At 40.1% G+C, this 20195-nt stretch overlaps 1 protein-coding gene across 4 annotated transcripts in view; it reads right to left on the reverse strand.

Moving 5' to 3' along the window:
- The window catches only part of ST6GAL1 (ST6 beta-galactoside alpha-2,6-sialyltransferase 1), a 148146-nt gene that overhangs the window by 39861 nt on the left and 88090 nt on the right, over positions 1-20195 (reverse strand). For 3 of the 4 annotated variants that reach the window (XM_081301174.1, XM_081301176.1, XM_081301175.1), the window contains exons 3-4: positions 9749-9884; positions 4882-5539 (exon numbers count right to left, since the gene is read on the reverse strand). In XM_081301174.1, the coding sequence (XP_081157300.1) occupies positions 4882-5488 (607 nt within the window). In that variant the 5' untranslated portion in view covers positions 5489-5539; positions 9749-9884. Of the gene's footprint in view, positions 1-4881; positions 5540-9748; positions 9885-18307; positions 18424-20195 lie in introns of those variants that run through there. The other variant, XM_081301177.1, reaches the window with a different exon arrangement.

The following is a 20195-nucleotide window of genomic DNA, read 5'->3' on the forward strand; positions in this document are numbered from 1 at the left end:
GGGAAAAAAGCACACTCATACACTGCTGGCGGGACTGCAAACTGGTACAAACACTCTGGAAAACAGAATGGAGATTCCTTAGAAAACTTGGAATGGAACCACTATTTGACCCAGCTATCCCACTCCTTGGTTAATATCGAAAAGACTTAAAATCAGCATATTATAGTGTCACAGCCACATCAATGTTTATAGCAGCTCAATTCACAATAGTTTACTATGGAAACAGAGGTTGAATCTGTTTATTCATCCAACAGATGAATGAATAAAGAAAATATGATATATATGTATATATAAATGATGAAATATTACTCAGCTTCTAAAGAAGAATGAAATTATGGCATTTCCTGGTAAATGGATAGAGTGAGAGAATACATGCAAAGTGAAACAAGCCAATCCCAAAAACCAAAGGCAGAATGTTTTCTCTGATATGCGGATGGTAATACACAATACGGGGTGGGGGAGTGGTGGAGTGGGACGGGGGCACTATGGAAGAATAGAGTTACTTTAGATTAGGCAGAAGGGAGTAAAGGGAGGGGGAGGGGTATGGGGACAGGAAGAATAGTAGAATGAAGCACACATTATTACCTTATGTACATATATGCCTGCATGACTGATTTGATTCTACAACATGTACAATCAGAAAAATGAGAAATTATACTCCATTTATGTATGATATATCAAAGTGCATAAATGCACTCTACTCTCGTGCATAATTAATTAGAACAAATAAACATTTAAAAAAAATATATAACCACTTATGGAAGACTACATTCTAACTGTGGCAGGAGAAACTAAATATACTATAGATCAGGGTTAGGAAACCATGGCCTGCAACCAAATCTGGCCCACCCCTCATTTTTATAAATAAAGTTTTATTGGAACATAGCCAGGCCCTTTCATTTATTACTGCTGCCCATGGTTGCTACTGCACTACAACAGCAGAGTGAAGTACTTGTACAGACATTCTATGATCCTCCAAGCAAAAAAATCAATACTATCTGGCCCCTTACAAGCACAGTTTGGTGAATTCAGATATAACCAATCATATCCTTTGAGCAACTTAACACAAGGTTCTTCTCAGTTCTTCTCAGTTCTCACTATGCCAAAGAACACACCCCACCTCTACAGACTCTGATGCAATAGCTATTCCCCTTTGCCTTCTATCATGGTACCCAAATGATTCTCCATAAGTCTCTCTCTGGCCTTTCTGAATTTTTCTACTTGTCCTTTGTTTTTTTCCTGTTCTTAAAATGTAAACCCTTGTCTAGGTTTTCTAATCAGTCCTCTTCCCTAGACTATAATTATCACATCACCTCATACAAATGACTCCTAAATCCAATCTCCAAACAGGACTCCTTCTTCAAAACCAAATATCCAACTGCATAGAAATCTACACAGAAAAATCCATTAAGACTCAGTATTCCCAAAATGGAATCTGTCTTCCTCCAGAATCACACTCCTCTGTGATATGATTACCCTGTCCTAGGCTGGAAACTCTGGTTCCTGCCTCTTCTTCAAAGTCATTTCTAGTTTAGAAATAAATTCTGGCTCTTCTACCTCATAGTGCCTCTCAAATCAGGTCCCTTCTCTCCACAACCACTTCCACTGCCAGACAGGCCTGGCATTTCTTATCTGAGTATGACAATAGTCCATAATGATGGAGAGATTAAACAACAGTCTCCATGGAGGAGGGGGGATTCATAGAGAAATGAGAGATCACTCCAAAGCACACACCATTCCATTCCCCCCTAACTCAAAAACCTTCCAGAGCTCTCTATGGCTTAAAGAATGAAACCAGAAGTCCTTATGGTGACTATTACCATGCTCTAAGAGCTGATCCCTGGCTATCTTTCTGGCCTTGTTCCTCATTCCTCTTTACCCACTGGGTAAATGAAAATAAAAATAAATATATAACCACTTATGGAAGACTACATTCTAATTGTGGCAGGAGAAACTAAATATTTCATTCACATGCCATCCAGAAGGGATCATCTGTGATGCCCAAACACACTCTGCATCTTTCCCTTTGCTTCTCACTTGTGCCTCAACTCAGCATGCTCTTCTCCTTCCCCCTAGGAGAGCAACAGGGGATGAATGCTTCCACATTTCTCATGAAGCTAGAATCATTGTGAGGCACAGGAGCAGAGGGGCTAAGCATGGATGTCTTTGAGTCAAATGACCACCATCAAACCCCAGTCTGCTGTCAACCAGTAGTATAAATCTCCTGAGCCTCCATAGTTGGCTCATCAGCAAAATGGGAACAATAACCTAACCTGCCTCTCAGGACTGCTGGGAAGATTAAAAAAAGCAGCCATGTTGGACTGGGGATATAGATCAGTTGGTAGAGTGCTTGCCTTTCAATGTACAAGGCCCTGGGTTCAATCCCCAGTATTTAAAAAAATTTTAAAAAAGGCATGTTGAGCACACAGCAGGTGCACAATGAGTGTCTCTCCTACTGGCCATAGCATTTTAAAAATATGTTATTGTTTGAAGTGAAATTTCCAACAAATCTAAATATACTATACACGTGTAAGTAAGCTATCAAAAATAATTAAAATTATCAAGCCCATCATTGCCTGGTTTGTAGGACTGCTGGAGATACCATACCTTAAACAGTCTCTCTAGTAAACAATCGTGAAATGGACAAAAAAAAAAAAGTTAAAATAAAAATAGCCACAAAACTTATCTTATTTGGGTCTTTTAACCCCATTCCTGAGGTTATTTCCCCACTGGAGGATAGTAGTAGTTCCTTTGATTTTTCTGCACAAAAAACTTGTTAGCAGTATTACTTGTAAGATTAAACAATTGGAAACTAAATGATATAGTCAACAGTTGGGAACAGGCTCAAAAAACTCCAGCAGCAGTGGGAAGTCCATAGTACCTGGGACTCATGGGCTTCACCAAAGGGTCTTCCCCTTCCCTGCTCCTCTGTATTCTAAGCTCCTATTTGGTATGATTGATGAATTCATGAATTTTAAAAAAAAGTAAATGAATGAATGCCTTAAAATATTTGTAAAATTAAATACCCAGAGGATATTATGCTATGAAAGTCAGAATATTTGAAGTCCAACATACAATGTTATATCTCAGGATCAAAATTTTTCCATGGAACTTATTTGAAGTTGTCAGTACAGTGTATACAAGATTATTTCAATTAACATTTATTGTAAGTTTTTTCAGACTTTTAAGGAGTTCATAAAAATAAAGATATGGTTACAATTCACAGAGAGACCAGGCTCTGCCTTAAACTTCAACCCAATCTTAACCAGGTAGACAATGATAACGTCACAGGAAGAAGGACCACCTAAGATCTGGGCAACTCTGAAAATTATCATTTTGCATTAAAAATGAGAAATACAGAAAGAAATTTGGTTCTAGCATGGATGAACATAAGCAATAACATTTAATTTTGAGAAAACAAAATCCAAAAGAAACCAAAAAGGCTAAGGACCAAGTTGGGGTGGGGCTGGTCATCTTGGCAGCCTTCATTAAATAAGCACTGCCTATTTGGGGAGAGAAAATGTGATCTCACCACTTTTTTCTGCTCTAGAGAATCCAATTGGCATCTCTACTTCTTCTGTGAGAGACCATGCTCGAATTCAGACCGTTTTTCCTGGCAGTCAGAGGGAGGAAATAAAAAAGGATTTGCATTTCTCTAATTGCTAGAGATGATGAATATTTTTTTATATATTTGTCTGAAATAAGGAGGCTAATTCATAGTGGGGTAGGGAGGGGGAGCATGGGAGGAATAGACAAACTCTAGATAGGGCAGAGGGGTGGGAGGGGAAGGGAAGGGGCAGGGGGTTAGCAAGGATGGTGGAATGTGATAGACATCATTACCAAAGTAGATGTATAAAGACACAAATTGGTGTGAACATACTTGATATACAACCAGAGATATGAAAAATTTTGCTGTATATGTGCAATAAGAATTGTAATGCATTCCACTGTCATTTATTTCTAAAAAATTAAAAATTTTTTTTTAAAAAAAGGAAAAGGAGACATATGACCTCACCTGCTCCAGTACCTCCAGGCTAACTGAAGAGCAAGCCTACCTGGGCTTTGCTCTCTTTATAGCCTGATTCATTTCACAATAATGGAAAATATTTTCTCTCAAAATAAGAGAAATAAGGGACTTTAAGTGAATCAGTAACTCTCTGTTGTATAAGTTCACCAATATGGGTGGACTTCCTTTATTCGCTGTAACAGGTTTCAAGAAAAGTAAACTGATATATTTTGACCAGTACTTTTGACCAGTTTAACTCTTAAACCATTTTTTGGGTCACAGAGCCCTCTGAAAATAAATGTAATCTATAGACCTCTCCCTGGAGAAATGCACAGAGACTTGGCACATACACACACATTGTATACTCCATGAATATTTTTTTGCATGCAATTTAGGGATTTATGAACCCCCTGAAGGTTGCCCCAGCCCCCAATTCCTGCTCTTATTACTTTTTTCCCCAAAGAGAAAAGTTGAAAATTACCCAGGTAGTTGAGGCCCAAACAGTCCTCATGAATTGCATAAGATAATAGAATTTGAGAACCTATGAATGCAGGTCCTTGCTTCAAAGGTTTTCAAATTGTTGCTTATAGATAGCAATCGAACACTTTACAAATGAAATACTCTGCAGAACACCAATATTTGAAAGAGTTAAAAATAAAGCTACTCTTGGTGATAAAGATGCTAGGGGACTTGGATTCCCATCCTTTCAAATATCCCTCTGGCACTTCCAACTCCGAGAAAGACACTTGAAAACATCACTCTGGGCTGGCTTCAGTGGTCCATCAAGCCACCCTTGGGCCCTTGTCTCCAGGACTGTTAATATGCCTAGGCACTGCCTGGGAGCATGGGCTGTTCAGAGAACAATCTTAACATACCTATTTCTTGACCCAGTTGGGAGGACTTCAGAGATCCTGCTGATGAGACAACAGCACATTTGTGCCATGGCCCAGCCTTGGTCCTGATGTTCTCCTTGGGCAGGTAGCCCTCCCAGTCAGAGGTGTTGAAGGGAAAGTCTGTGGCCTCCACCATGGATACGTTCACATGGTCCCGAAGGTAGCAGCGCAGGGCATCTGCACTGTACTTGACACCTGGCCCTGGCCCCTTGTAGGACACTTTGTACTTGTTCATATTCAGATAATTCTTCAAGATCTTTTGCAACCTGGGGATAAGATTTTTTGATGAGCTTTCCTTGTTCCACACTTGGAAGGAGGCTTGTGGATTGGACTTGGTGGAGCCCTTGGGACCGCTGAGGGCCTGGCTGTTCTTCTGTGGGTCCTGAGTGTTGTCTGAGGACACAAACTGGGAATGAGACCCCATGGTTAGTTTCCCCAGAGTCTTCAACACCTGGAATTCCTTGGTTTGCAATTTAAGAGAATCATAGTAACTTCCTTTCTTTCTTTCCTTCCAGACACAGATGACTGCAAACAGGAGAAAGGCCACAATACAACAGCTGAATTTTTTCTTCATGTTGGTGTGAATCATAATGAAAGTTGTGTTCAGGGAAGCCCCTCTGTTTTGAGCAGGAGAACAAATCTAAAAAGAGTGGGACAAGGAAAAAAAAAAAAAAAACGATGTAAAGAACATCCATAAGTGGCACACAGCCAGGGACAGTGGCACACATTGCAATTCTAGTGACTCAGGAGGCTGAGGCAGGAGATTGCAGTTCAAAGCCAGCCTCAGCAACTTATCAAGGTCCTAAGCAATTTAGCAAGACCCTGTCTCAAAATAAAAAGGGATGGGGATGTGGCTCAGTGGTTAAGTGCCCCTGGATTCAATCCCTAGTACCAAAAAAATAAAATAAATAAATAAAATAAGGCTCACAGAGGATGATGGGCCAAGCATTTAGAGTGAGAATATGTGAATTCCAGTCCTGCTCTACCTCCCACCAACTATGCAGCTTTAAACAACTCTCTGAAAAATTCAGCTTTCATTTGGGCTTTAAATGTACACAGCACTCCCTTGGACACTCCCTCCTTCCTCTGTGAACCCTAAATGCTTTCTATACCTTCCCACCTTTTATTTCTTTCTTTAAAATTTTTTTAACATTTATTTTTTAGTTGTAACTGGACAATGATATCTTCATTTCATCTATTCATTTTTATGTGGTGCTGAGGATCGAACTCAGGGCCTTGCACGTGTTAGGCAAGCATTCAACCGCTGAGCCACAATCCCAGCCCCCTACCTTTTATTTCTACACCCTGAGTCTTCGTCTCCAGTTGCCTTGTCTACATCCCTCGAGAAGCTTCATGCTTAGTTTCCTAAGTTCGGGAACCACATCTTGTGCACTTGGTTCCTAGAACCTTATACTATCTATTAGATGAAGGCATGCACACTTAAAAAAAAAAGAGAATAAAAAGAAGAGCAAGATGACTGGTCTATATCACAGAACCCGGAGTCTAAAATCCTCAGTGCTCTGGCGTTATTTTAAAATAGATGGAGAAAGGCCTCTTGCCATGGATGATGCTACAGATTTGTGGTGTATCTCTCTAAGGACTGTGATGTTGGACTCCCATATAAAAATAAAAACAAGGGTTGGTTTCACAACATAACACTCAGTTTTGTGCGATACACTGCAAGAACAGCACTCTTAAGACACGAAGTCGATTAACTCACTTCATGATAGAGAAGAAATCTTGATAAGGTAGCAGACATGTGGCAAATTAAAGAAATTGAAACAAAATTTCATTAAGCACAATAGATATTATTTAATTTCACTCTGACCAGAATCACTGTGATATATAACTGAAGAGAGCACCATACATATCAGAATCTAATACAAAGGGCTTCTTCTGAGCCATGCAGATGGGCTCTGACCATCCAGGAAGGTGTTATAATCTCCATTTTTATAGATTAGCAGCAATCTGAGGCTCTGAAAGGTTAAGGGAAGTGCCCAGGATCACAAGGCTAAGGAAAGGTTCAAATTGAAGTGCATTTGATTCCATAAGCCAAGCTCCTTCTACTATATCTTGCACAGAAGTGTTGAAAGTTCTAGAAAGTGGGCCTCACTAAGCAAACAGAGCCAATTCATTTTCTCAAAATTTATTGTGCAACTGAATGGAAGATAGAAGCACTTTGAACTCAAACACTGTGTGTATCTTTTGGAAAACATTAAATTCTCTCCTCAATTACTGGATTTATTTACCGTAATAAGTCAAAGCAATTGCCCCCAAGGTTTTGCTAATCCACAAGGAATCTGGAGTCCCTTCTCATGAAGACTGCTCCTAAGGACATTAGGGATTAACCAGTAGGAAAACTGGATTGGGTACCTGGCTTCTTTTTTTCCATTCTTGTTGATGTAGAGCAAATGAATATCTCTGCTCCTAAGTTTTTATAGGATATGTATTTTTGCCTACCTCATTCATAAAAATTTGGGAGGACCAAACAAAAGGAAATGTTAATGAACTTGGAAGTAGGTGAGAAAGGCAGGCGAGGTATTCTGAATAGAGATGGAAGAGCAGTTCCTTGGCAAGAGAGCCATGTGGGGGTGATACAGGCCCAGCGAGCAATGACAGGGTGGAACACCGGCCAGGTCTCATCAGCCTAAGAGGCAGGTTCTTCATCCAAGACTCTAATTAACTGACATCCAGCTCACTGTTGGAATCTGCTGTAAGTACCAACCAAAGCAGTATTTCCTACTATTCTAGATCTTAGGAACCAGTGGCTCTGAGGATGATGGTTTCCTAGCATGGGTGGTTGAGATTTTGTAAATGTCCCAGAAGAAATATTCAAACATAAGATCAAAAGGTGAGAGGTGGAAGGCTTGTCACATCATTAGGAAACTAAGGAATTACATTTCCTCAGCCACACAACATGAATAAATCACATAACCATATGACAACTCAAAAAAAAAAAAAAAACTAGAGGGGCTGGGGTTGTGGCTCAGTGGTAGAGTGCTTACCTCACATGTGTGAAGCACTGGGTTCAATTCTCAGCACCACATATAAATAAATGAATAAAATAAAGGCCTGTCAACACTACAAAATATTTTAAAAAATAGAGAAGTAGTATTTAAGGAGACCCAACTACATGGTAGATACTTTACCATTACACCATAGGATAGATATTCACAACTCTAATAGGAAATGGAGAAACTGAGCCTTAGCAGGGTTACAGGGCTTCTCTAAGGGTTTTTCTAGCTCATCAGCGCTAGAACCAGGATTGAAACCCAGGCCTATCTGATTCTAAAGGCCCATCATTGTCTTTTCACAAAAGAACAGGGATCTGTGATGGGGAACAGTGAAAAGTCAGTGTTGGCCATCAGGACTCAGAAATCAGGGTACCCAGAGTGACAACTTGATATGTCAATCACAGAAAAGCTACTTCACCATAAGCAGTGCACCTGCCAGCACTGGTGAACATCATTTTACCACTTAGGGGCCCTTACACATGACTTTGTAAGACACAGTATAGCTCTGTGAGATAAGCAAAACCGATTTTATGAGCTCCATTTATAGCTGAAGAACATGAGGTTTGGGGAATACAAGTAGTTTTTAAAGTTCCAAGAGTGATTTGGAAAGAATGGACTTGGAACTTGACTTTTACATGTTTGAGTTAAAGGTAATGTCAGGGAGGGAACTGTGGGGGAAGAGTTCCCACAAACCACCTGGCCCAAGGACAGTCCTGCAACCCTCAGATGGCCCCAGCCTTCATGGCCTGTGCAGGTCATGGCTCCAGAGCACATATCTGAACTTAGATATCAAGTCCTTCGAGTCCACCAGCAGCCTGGAGCATCTGGTCATAGGGATTTAGAACTGCATGATCTTCTTTCACCTCTCAAGCATTTTAACAAGGCAGACTGAAGAAGCTTCATCTAAACAGCCCAACAAAAGGGAAAGAGTAGCAAACTTTCACCACAAATTCTTTGGAAAAACACTCCAAGTTTTGAATTTTCCTATCCCACCAACTGACTTCTTAAGCCTCCAGGCATTTACACTTTTACAATCTCTGCCCTTGACCTTCAGTAGAGCTCACGTCCACTGGGTACGATGCCTGTCCGCTGCTTGCAATACTGCTTTGTAATGCTGCTTTTCATGTCTCCTCCTGGCATTTCTGAACCACCATACTCAACACAATGTCCTCCAAAGGGATTATTGAGCTGGGTATGGTGGGGCATACCTGTAATCCTGGTGAGTCAGGAGACTAAGGCAGGAAGATCACAATTTCAAACAACTTAGCAAGACCCCATCTCATAATCAGGTAAAAAGGCTGGGAATGTAGGCTCAGTGGTAGAGTACCCTTGAGTTTAATCCACAGTTTTTTTTTAAAAAAAAAGGATTATTATACTCATGTGACTATATCAATGGATCCTTACAACCACCATGAGACTTCTGGGAAAAAGAATACGATAACAACTAGCATTATTATCTACAGAGCCCAAGCTGGCAATGAAGCAGCAGAAAGAAAACCTTAGAGTAAGGAATTCTGCCATGAACTACTTATCAGCACATACTCAACATCAAATGTGGTGCTTGTCACATAGGTACTCAAAAAGGCTGAGTGAATTATAGAGTAACTCAAATCTTATGTTTATAGCTTATAGAAAAACAGGCCAGCCACCTACACACCCACCTCCACCCTGCCCCACATTGAATCAGTGTTAGAGGACTAGAAAAGAAAAGAAAAACTTTCAACACTGTAGTCAGGCATTGGGACCCTGAGATTCCTTGTCAGTGTATTCTGCCACACATTTTTTTTACTCTGGAATGTACCCTCTGCTAGTTCATGCCTCTAGGTGTTTCTTACCTGCTTCTGGCTAATCTTCCTGGGGCTGCAGGCCCTCCAGATCCTCAGGAGCAAGCACTGTTCTCCATGGGAACAAGGTCTGCTTTATTAGGTCTGGAGGCCAGGGCTCATTTTTCTCAGGATGATCAAAAAACATCTGCAAAAGGGAAAACAATTTTTTTTTTAGATAGGAGGGGAGAACAGTTTTCTAGTAGAACTGGGTTAAATATTAACAAGATCAATAGGTACTTTTATAGGCCTAGACTCTGGTGTAACCCAGGAAGCCTTGGGATTTCAGAAAAGAGTGAAAAGCCTCTTCTTACAGGTACAATATTCTAGATCCCTGAACAGCAGGAAAGCCTAGAAAACTGACTATGCCAGATAGATGTATGCTGAAAGTATAAAGTAGGCCCCATCAACTAACCTGGGAAAGGCTTAGTTAACCTCTGCTTAGGGATAAATGGCAAGTAGACTCAACAGCCTTGATGTTTGGTCAACAGCCTTTAAAATGATAACGCTGGGCAGATTATAATAAAATTACATTTGAAAGAGCATTATAAATTAATTCAACTCTTCTAGATAGTATTCAAACCACAGAAATAAAAGCTCATAATTTTTGACCAAGTTGCCATACTTCTAGGAAATAAGACTGAATAAACAATTCAAAAGAGAAAGAAGATTACAAATTTTAGTTTCCTCACATGTAAAATAATTCCCTACCTTATACAGTTGTGGTGAAGACTGAAAGAGAATTAAGGAAATAAAAATGTGAGTTCTACAAAGATCAAAAGTTTGTGCTAATAGATAGAGGCTAACCCACAATAAAGGAGGAGAGGAAGAATTAATATTCAGTAAATATTTATTCAGACAAAGAGGAATGAAGGGAAGGGAGGGGAGACAGGAAAAGAAAAGACAATGGAATTAATCTGAAATAATTTTCCTATGTACTTATATGAATTTCCATAGTGAATCCCACCATTAGATACATCCACAAGCATGGGGTCCTAACTAGAATAAGATATCCCATGTTTATATAATTATATCAAAATGAATTCTACTGTCAAGTACAACTGAAAGGAACCAATAAAAAATGAATACGGAATTTTAAAAAGAATGGGATTTTTATAAAGCTTTTAATTTCAAATTTATGGTAAAAAAAAATTAATTCAATTTCTAGCAATAGCTATACTATGGGAGAATTTCTGGTGGGAGAATATACACAATTGTGTGTGTGAATTTACATAGCAAAAGGAAAAAATAATATTATAATAAAAAAGCAAAACAGAAATGTGCATACACTATTTTTTTTATAACTTAACTCACCTTTTTATGTGGTGCTGAGGATCAAACCCAATGTCTCACACATGCTAGGCAAGCACTCTACCACTGAGCCACAACCACAGCCCTACATACATTATTGTGACAAAAAGTTATACATATCCAAGTGTCTTAAAAAATACACATGGTTGAGATCCCAAGACTAGTGAGCAAACACAAAATAAAAGAATAATTCTCATTTTATCAGTTTGACTTCTTTTATTACTCTTCCTATGCTAGTTGAGTACTTATGGTAAAACTGTTTGGAGCAAAATGAAAAATTAACTTCACCCTATGTATCAACTTGATGCACAATTTTGGGCTGACCTGGAAGCTTGTCCTGTGGGGGTGGGGCACGTAGTATTATGAAAACTAAGAGAACACCATATAACAGGCATCATCCTCTACAATCAGGAGAAAATCCTCCTTTGAAGGTGGTGAGGGGGCTTTCAGGTTGGGAGAAACCCAGTTTTTCAAGCAAGTAGAGAGACCCTAGGCATGACTGACAGGGCGAAAGTGAGAGGCATAATCATATCCCTGGCTAAAAACTTTGGCATGCCTTATCAATTCAGAAAAGATCTGGTTTGGGAGTAGCTTCCTGGGAGAATCAGGAAATGACTTTGATAAGAATCCCTCTTCTTAAGGCATGGGTTTCCTTTCTCACATCAGCACTTATCATTATGTGCACATTCATATTTGAGTTGATTGCTGTTTTTCTCCTTCTAATAAAAATGTGAAGCTCTAGGGGCTGGGGTTGTGACTCAGCGGTACAGCACTCACCTAGCATGTGCGAGGCGCTGGGTTCGATCCTTAGCACCACATAAAAATAAATAAATAAAATAAAGGTATTGTGTCCAATCAGAACTTTAAAAAATAAATAATAATAATAATATTATAATGAAGCTCTATAAGTAGGAACCTTGTCAGTCCTCTTCACCACTAATGCTGGCATCTCCAAACACTAAGTGAATGCAGGGCATATGGTAGGCACTCAATAATATTTGTTGAGTGAAGCAGCCCTTTTGAGAATTCTGCATATTTCAGTCATCAGTGATGGAAGGGGCTTTCTTAGCCCCATCAGGCACCTAGCCTTTAGGTGATATCTACTGTGTGTGGAGTCTGGTTTGCTGCGCTTCCCTAACGCATGCGCTGCTGGGACATGAGGCTTTGGTTTGAGTTCCACCACAGACACCAGTAGAGTGCACCAAACCCAGCTTTCCTTCTGTGACGTCAACTGCATCAGCTTGAAAGACTTGCCCTTAAGAAGATAAAAATCACTCTTGATTTAAAAAAAAAAACCAAACAAACCATTTAAAGCAATGTGGTGCAACTGACTATCTAGATGTATTGCAGGTGATGACAAAGACCTTCCGAAAATAGTGACAGTGCTGCCAGTTAGACAGCAGCACTGTCTTCAACCAGCTGCAGAAGTGATAACAGAACCCTCGGCTCTGGAGGATAAACTAGTGATCATGACAGTAATGGCTGCCATTTACTTAGAACTAGCTATATGCTCGGCACTCACAATAGCTTAGGGCTTAATAGTACAAGCTCTGAAGTCAGACTGATGTTAAGTCTCATCAGTTACATGACCTTGGGCTACTCACCCCTCTAAAACTCAGTGAATTCGCCTATCAAATGGAAAGAATAACAGATCCTATCTCATAGGGTGATGTCCAAAATCAAGTAAGATCATACATCCAAAGGGACTGTAACATTGCCTGTGACAAGTACTATTGACACCATGTCATTTATTCCTCACCATGCCCCACTCATGTGGACACCATTGTTATTCCCAAATTACAAACAGGGAAAATGAGACAGGGAAGATAAGGGGCATTTGGACTGCTACTTGAATTTCTCTCTTTCATGCAATACTTATAAAGTTCCATCTGTATGGAATGTCCTTTCCTGCCTTGTTCACACGATGCCCATTCAGACTCTAACACCAATTAAAGAACCCCTTGACTTTGAAGCCTTCCATGACCCCACAGAGATCACTGTGACTCCACTATGCCCGTCTGTCCCTCATAAACCTATGTGACATTTGAGAGCAGATGTGTCCCAGCCATATTGAGAGTTCCTTTCTTTGAGACATCTCTGATTCCCTGCATCTAGTAGCCAGGCTCTGGATCATGACTATGAAATGTTGAGTCATGTTTGAATGAAAGAATGTCGAGTTTTGTGCGGGGTCAGAGAGAGAGATTTAATTTCATTTTTGCTACATATGGATTTCCAGTTTTCCCAGCACCATTTGTTGAGGAAGCTGTCTTTTCTCTAATAAATGTTTTGGGCACCTTTGTCTAGTATGAGTTAACTGTATTTATGTGGGTTTGTCTCTGTGCCTACTATTATGTACCATTGGTCTATGTGTCTGTTTTGGTGCCAATACCATGCCATTTTTGTTACTATGGCTCTGTAGTATAATTTAATGACTGGTATTGCAATGCCTCCCGCTTCAATCTTCTTGCTAAGGATTGCTTTGGCTATTCTGGGTCTCTTATTTTTCCAAATGAATTTTCATGATTGCTTTTTCTAGTTCTATGAAGAATGTCATTGGGATTTTATAGGAATTGAATTAAATCTGTATAATACTTTTGAGAGTATGGCCATTTTGAGAATATTAATTCTGCCTTCCAACAATATTGGAGATCTTTCCATCTTCTAGGGTCTTCTTTCTTTCTTTGGTGTCCTGTAGTCTCCATTGTAGAGGTCTTTCACCTCTTTTGTTAGATTGATTGCCAAGTTTTGTTTTGTTTTGTTTTTGAGGCTATTGTGAATGGGATTTTCCTAATTTCTCTTGAATGAAAGAATGAAGCTAGTTCTGACACCATTCCTCCCACCTCCCCACAACCTGATTGCCAGAATCCCCTCTACAGCACTGGTGTGTAGATGTTCATTTAGTCTGCTAGATACACTGAATGACAGGGAAATCAACACCTCCCTAGGTGGCACATGGCTGTCCAAGCTGCTGTGCCTCTTTGACCTCAAAATTAAAGAAAATCAATTTCCCTGTAAAAATGTATCCAGTGATTTAAGCTCTGCTCTCTGTTCACATAGACTCAGAATGAAAGTCATTAACATTTCTTCAGGCCAACCAACATGCAGGCTCAGTATTAAGAATGTTTCATGCATCCACAAATTATTCTTACTGCTATGCTGTGCAGACCACACCACCCACTATCCCTGCAGTCATCTACTCCCACACCCATTCATTCACACACATCTCTTCATTCTTTGAATATTTTAGCTCCAGACTCCCTGTAATTTCCCCCAACACTATCTCTCCTGTGACACTTAGTGATATGTGAATATCATATCCACCTACGAGATAGTCTAGTTCTCTGGCCTCACAGCTCTTGAATCTCCTCTACCCCCATATTTGTGATCTCAATCACTCACTCTCAGGTTAGAGTTCTGATCTTTTTATTTCCAAAAAATATACCCCCTCCATAATCCCAATTTCAGACTTCCTTCTCCAGTCACCACTCCTGTCTTTCCAGCTTCTTCCAACTCTTCCCAACTCCAGCAATCTCCTGTGGCTCATCCTACCAACTCCTTGTTCTCCCTCACCTCCCACATGTCCTTACTCCCCTTCCTACCAGCTTAAATTCCTTAGTTAAACATTAAAAGAACTCCCCTATCCTCTCTTATCACATGGTTGGCCAAAACCAAATCCTGGCTAAATCCAATTCTGTCTGACCCCATACCTGCAGCCATGCAATTGAACTTGGCTATATAACAACCACACAACAATGTGTATTGATTTCACTCCATGTTACTGATCACTAACTGCCAGAAGGTCCTTAGTCTTTCCAGCAGTCACATGCTGCACTTCCAGTACATTCACCCACCACCCTCCTAGAATTCTTTTTTACTTTCTCCTCTCATTCTCACTCTCCCCTGATGAACTTGCTACTTGTCCATGGAGAAAACATAAAGTACCAGAATAGAAGTTGCTCAAGGCCCCTACCACAGCCCACATCACCTACTGTTATGTCCATGTCTCTTCATAGGTCTCTTTCTCTGTTAGATGAACTGGCTGCATCTAACACTTGCAATGACCAGCATTCATCCACTGGATTCTGTACACTCTTGTCTACTTAGGGAAATTATTATATAAAATTTCCCCCTTTTTCCCTCTGCATCAACAAGTACCTCTTTCTCAAAGGTCATTCTCATTAGCACATAGACATGCTGATATTCTCATATCTTTTTTTTTTAAGAAAGAGAGAAAGAAGAGAGAAGAGAGGAGAGAGAAAATTTTTTTAATATTTATTTTTCAGGTTTTTGGTGGACACAACACCTTTATTTTATGTGGTGCAGAGGAACGAACCCAGAGCCCCACGCATGCCAGGCAAGTGTGTTACCACTTGAGCCACATCCCCAGCCACATCCCCAGCCCAATATTCTCATATCTTTAAAAAAAAAACCTTTAAAAACAAAAAGAACAAAAAGGAAAACCCTCTCATGATTCAGGCAGCCTCCTCCTGATTCTGATTAGCTTTACATCACTAATAGTGAGACACCTAGACAGTAGCTGCCTATGAAACATTCTTATCCCACATGTTTAATCTGCTTATTATCAAGTCTTTGTATGCAACTCCAGTTTTTAGTAAATTCAGAAGAAAGAGAAAATTAAACAACATCATAGGAATGTTATCAGACAAATTCAGAACATAAGACAGAACTATTGAAATGGTTTCATCAACAAGTCACTGAGCATAAAAAACCAAATAGCTTAAAAGGTATGACAATACTATCAAATAGAGACTCTGCTTACACCTTAATTTACAAAAAATCTTTGGAGACAAGTGGATTATTTGAATATACATTAACTATTATATGATATTAAGAAATCATTGTTAATCTTGTTAGGTGTATTAATTGTATTGCAGTTATTTTTTTACAAGGCCCTCTGCATGTGAAGTAGTAAGAGATGAAATTTACTTTAAATACTTCAGCCAAAAACAAAATAAGATAAAACAAATATGAAAAAGATGCAATGTCATTTTTCAGATGTATTTAGATTGAGCTATGTAAGGAACAAGGATGGTTTACAAATTCTTTTCTTCTTGACTAATAAGATTGTTCGGCAATTTAGTCTTCTGGATACACAGAATGACAGGGAGTGAGCGCAGGGCATATGTAGGCACTCAATAATATCTGTTTACAACAGATAATTGTTTGTTTTACTGAAGGAATTGACTTAAAAAAATTGGCCTAGCCAAAGTTCACAGATTTGGCTAATGAACAAATTCTAAACAAATTCCATTTCTCTGCCCCTTTCTCTAAATCTCTTGACCTCATTTCAACTTCCAGCTCTGGCCCTATTTCTCTTTCCTTTATACCAAAACTCTTTGGCCATATCACTATTTCCAATTCCCATCTTCCCATTCTCATTTCAAGCCTCCCCATCTCCACAAAACTGTTCTTGGTAGCGTCACCAAAGACCTCTGTGACCTCCACGTTGTTAAGCAGGTGTCAATGCTCAGTCTTCATCTTTTCTCCCATCAGCAGGACTGTAAGTAGTTGTTTGATTCTTCCTACTTGATACATATTCTTCACCTGGCCTCCAAATCCTCCAGTTCTGGTTTTTCTATGTTACTGGTCACTGCTTCTCAGGAGTCTCGACAGCTGGCTGATTCCTCACCTCCCCGACTTCTCTGCACTGACTAATGACTAGCTATGAACATCCTATGATCAGGTCCCCCTCCGCCCAGCCTGCACTTGACATTCTATACACATTCCATAAAGTCTACTAAAGATAGTGCAGAAGGCAGATGCTGTCAGTGAGTTCTAGTCACCACGTGCCAAGAAACAGGCACCTTAGGACATGCTACTCCAAGTGAGATCTACTGACAAGTGCTTGCCTGAAAAAGTTTTTCAAGGTCCAAGAGGAGAAAAGTACAGAAACTGAGTGTAAACAACTTTTATAGTGATTTAAAAGGGCAGTTTTATTCCTGTCAGATATAACAAATATTTTTAAATGGGGCTTGCCTTTTGAATGACCTCTTATTTCATTTTATCATTCTATAAATCATTTTATTATATATTGCAAAACTACTGACATATGAGAACCTGGGCAAAGAACCTAGTTCTTCGCCACCAATAGTTTAAGTGGCCCTCGCTTTGGAAATGACTGAGGCTGTCATCTCAAAAACCCAGATTCAAATCCTGGCTTTTCTGTCAGTCACCTGATCATTTCTGTGTGCATTGTGCCTTCATCTGTAACACACAGATAATAATACTTAAAATATTAAATACACCTCTGTAGTACACAGAGAAAATTAATGGTAGATCTTATCACTTTGTTTAAGCTAATAATTATGAAGCATTTACCATGTACTAAAGTCTCTTTATTATGGCAGAGTCCACTTATTTCCTAGTCCATTTATTTCCTAATAATAAAGCTTACAGTAAAATTGTTAGCACCAGTTTCCTACAGTCTCCAAGGAGCTAGTCCCAGCCGACAGGGATCCCACATCCCTAGACACTTTCAGCCTATTGAGTGGGAGCCAGCACGGGTCAAGACACCAACAGTTTTGTCAAAACATTTCTGACGTGTAACTATTTTGCTGAAAAAAGCAGCAAAGGTCAGAAGTGTTATAGGCAACAGGAAACCAATTTGTAGCTAGTGAATCTGAGAAGCGTATTTAGGAAGCCATGAGAGAGTTACAGTCTGCGAAGCTGAGTTTGCAAACATCTAATGGAGGGTAAGCTTAACTGCAGGGGTAAGGGTGGGGACAGGGAGATCCTGTGCAGAAAAAAGCTCTGAAGATAAAGGGGCTTTTATTCCTGCCTGACCTAACTGTTCCAGACTCAGACTGCAAAATGGGCTGCTTACCAGAGATTAGATCTTCTTCCAGCCAGAGAAGGTACTGATGGAGAAGATAAGGAAATCTTCAGAAATTCCTGCAGATCTTTGCACAGAGGTTTTCTAATGGGCCTAGAGAACAGAACTTGGTGGTGGTGGTGGTGGGGTGTTGAGTCCTTCCCATCCACATGGCAGTGGTCCCTGACCAGAGTCAATCACTCTGAATACATAAAGCAACAAGAAATTTTTGGCCACTTGCTATTGTCTTGAACCTGGTGTCCCACAGACAGAAAAAGGTATGCTTGTAGAAGTTATCGTCTATTTGACAGATGGCTGATCAAAACTAGGCCCTTCACTTCCCATTAGCTTTCCTTCTACATAAATACCCATTCCCCAGTATAGGTAGTGAAAGCCCCAGTCCCAGTAGGCATCTTCCCCAATCTTACCTCACCAATGACCAATCTGCATTCTGCTCCACAAATCAAAGTTAAGCAGAGGAGGAAGGAGTAAAAAGGGCCTATAAAAAGGGCTGAATAAATACAGCACCACATGCCCCTCTTTCCTCCACTCCCCTATACTACACCACACCCCTGTACTACAGAAAAAGAGAATACAAGCCCGCCTCCAACTCTGAAAGAGGAACTGTTTCACTTCCTCCACCTCCCCACACCCCAGCACTTTAAAGCAAATGTCAGATTTCACCTCACTTGTTCCTACCAGCTCTTCTCAATTGGGCTCCATAAGAAAATTCAGCTTTAATATGACATTTGTTGTAGATATCAACTTACTGACTGGCAAATAAAATGGTATTAGTGGGCTGGGGATGTGGCTCAAGCGGTAGCGCGCTCGCCTGGCATGCGTGCGGCCCGGGTTCGATCCTCAGCACCACATACCAACAAAGATGTTGTGTCCGCCGAGAACTAAAAAATAAATATTAAAAATTCTCTCTCTCTCTCTCTCTCTCTCTCTCTCTCTCTCTCTCTCTCTCTCTCTCCTCTCTCACTCTCTCTTTAAAAAAAAAAATAAAATAAAATGGTATTAGTTATGTATCATCCTTGGAACTACTGAGAATATGGGCCTCATAAACTTTTCTATTGAATTCAGTTCTCTAGATTACCATACCAGGTTCTCCACAGAACATATGAATCATTTATGATAATTAGTGTGACCATATTGCCACTATCCCCTAAAATCCAAGCTACTCACAAATTTTTACCAACTCTCTTGAGTATGTGCCTCACACTAAATTGCTCAAATGAGGATCTACAAAAGGCCAGCACAGTTTGTTTGGATAATAGGCCATTTTCAACTTGATTTTAATCTATAACAGTGTCCCACCTCCCCACATGACACTATTTTATTCTCTTCCACTGAGGACACATGTTCATTTGTCCTCTGGAACAATCCACCACACTCCTCATCTAGCTGATGATTTCCTTGCAGTGTGTTTAAGGTACTCCTCAATTCTATGTCCTGCAGACTGTTATGTTTTAATACTGGTTGAGATATGATGATTTCAAGTTCAAAGTCCTCCTAGGTTAGTTTTGTTTGTTTGTTTCTTTGTTTGTTTTCTGTGTATGGATATTCTCGTTTTTCTTTTTTTAATGTTTGAAAGGATCTAAGTCCTACAATCTAAAGGCATTGAGGATTTGGGAGATGAACAAGCAATGCCTGTGATTTTCTACTTTGCAGTGGTCCCAAAGCCTGGAAGAAAATACACACCAATACTCAGAACAGGGTTGTTCCTCCAGAAAATGCTCATAGGTCCACTGTGAGCCCAACTGGGGACACAGCAGCACCAAAGCCAAAAATCCCCAGTCCCCCAGCATTTGCCACCTAGTGAGGGGTAAATAAAGAATCAAAATACACAGGTATGTGGTGCTTTGGAAGGAGATAACCACTCTGAAGAAAAGCAGGGCAGAGGGATGGAGACCACTTGGGGTGAGGTGGGGGTGGGGGTGGAGATTTTTTAAATGATCAGAGGAAGTCTCATTGAGGAGTCATTAAAGCAAAGATGGTGAGGAAGGGAGGAGGTCATGCAGCTTCCTGGGGAAAAGGGTAGCAGGTGGAGGGCAGTAAAATGCCTAGGCAGGGACATGACATGTCGGCATGCTTCAAGAACAGCATCAAGGCCTGGGGCAGAGTGGGCAAGAGGATGGGCATGGGGTGGGCACCGGAAGAGGCGTGTAGGGCCCTAAACTGGTGCAAGAATTTTGACTTTGTATTTGTCTTATGATCCATATAAATTCCCCAACTAAAATCATTTTAATATAGCTGATCTCTTTTTCTTCTCCTCAAAAACAAATACATCTTCTGGTATTTTCTTCGTTGACT

Source organism: Spermophilus citellus (genome assembly GCF_964194105.1).
Source record: "Spermophilus citellus genome assembly, chromosome: 7".
NCBI lineage: Eukaryota > Metazoa > Chordata > Mammalia > Rodentia > Sciuridae > Spermophilus > Spermophilus citellus.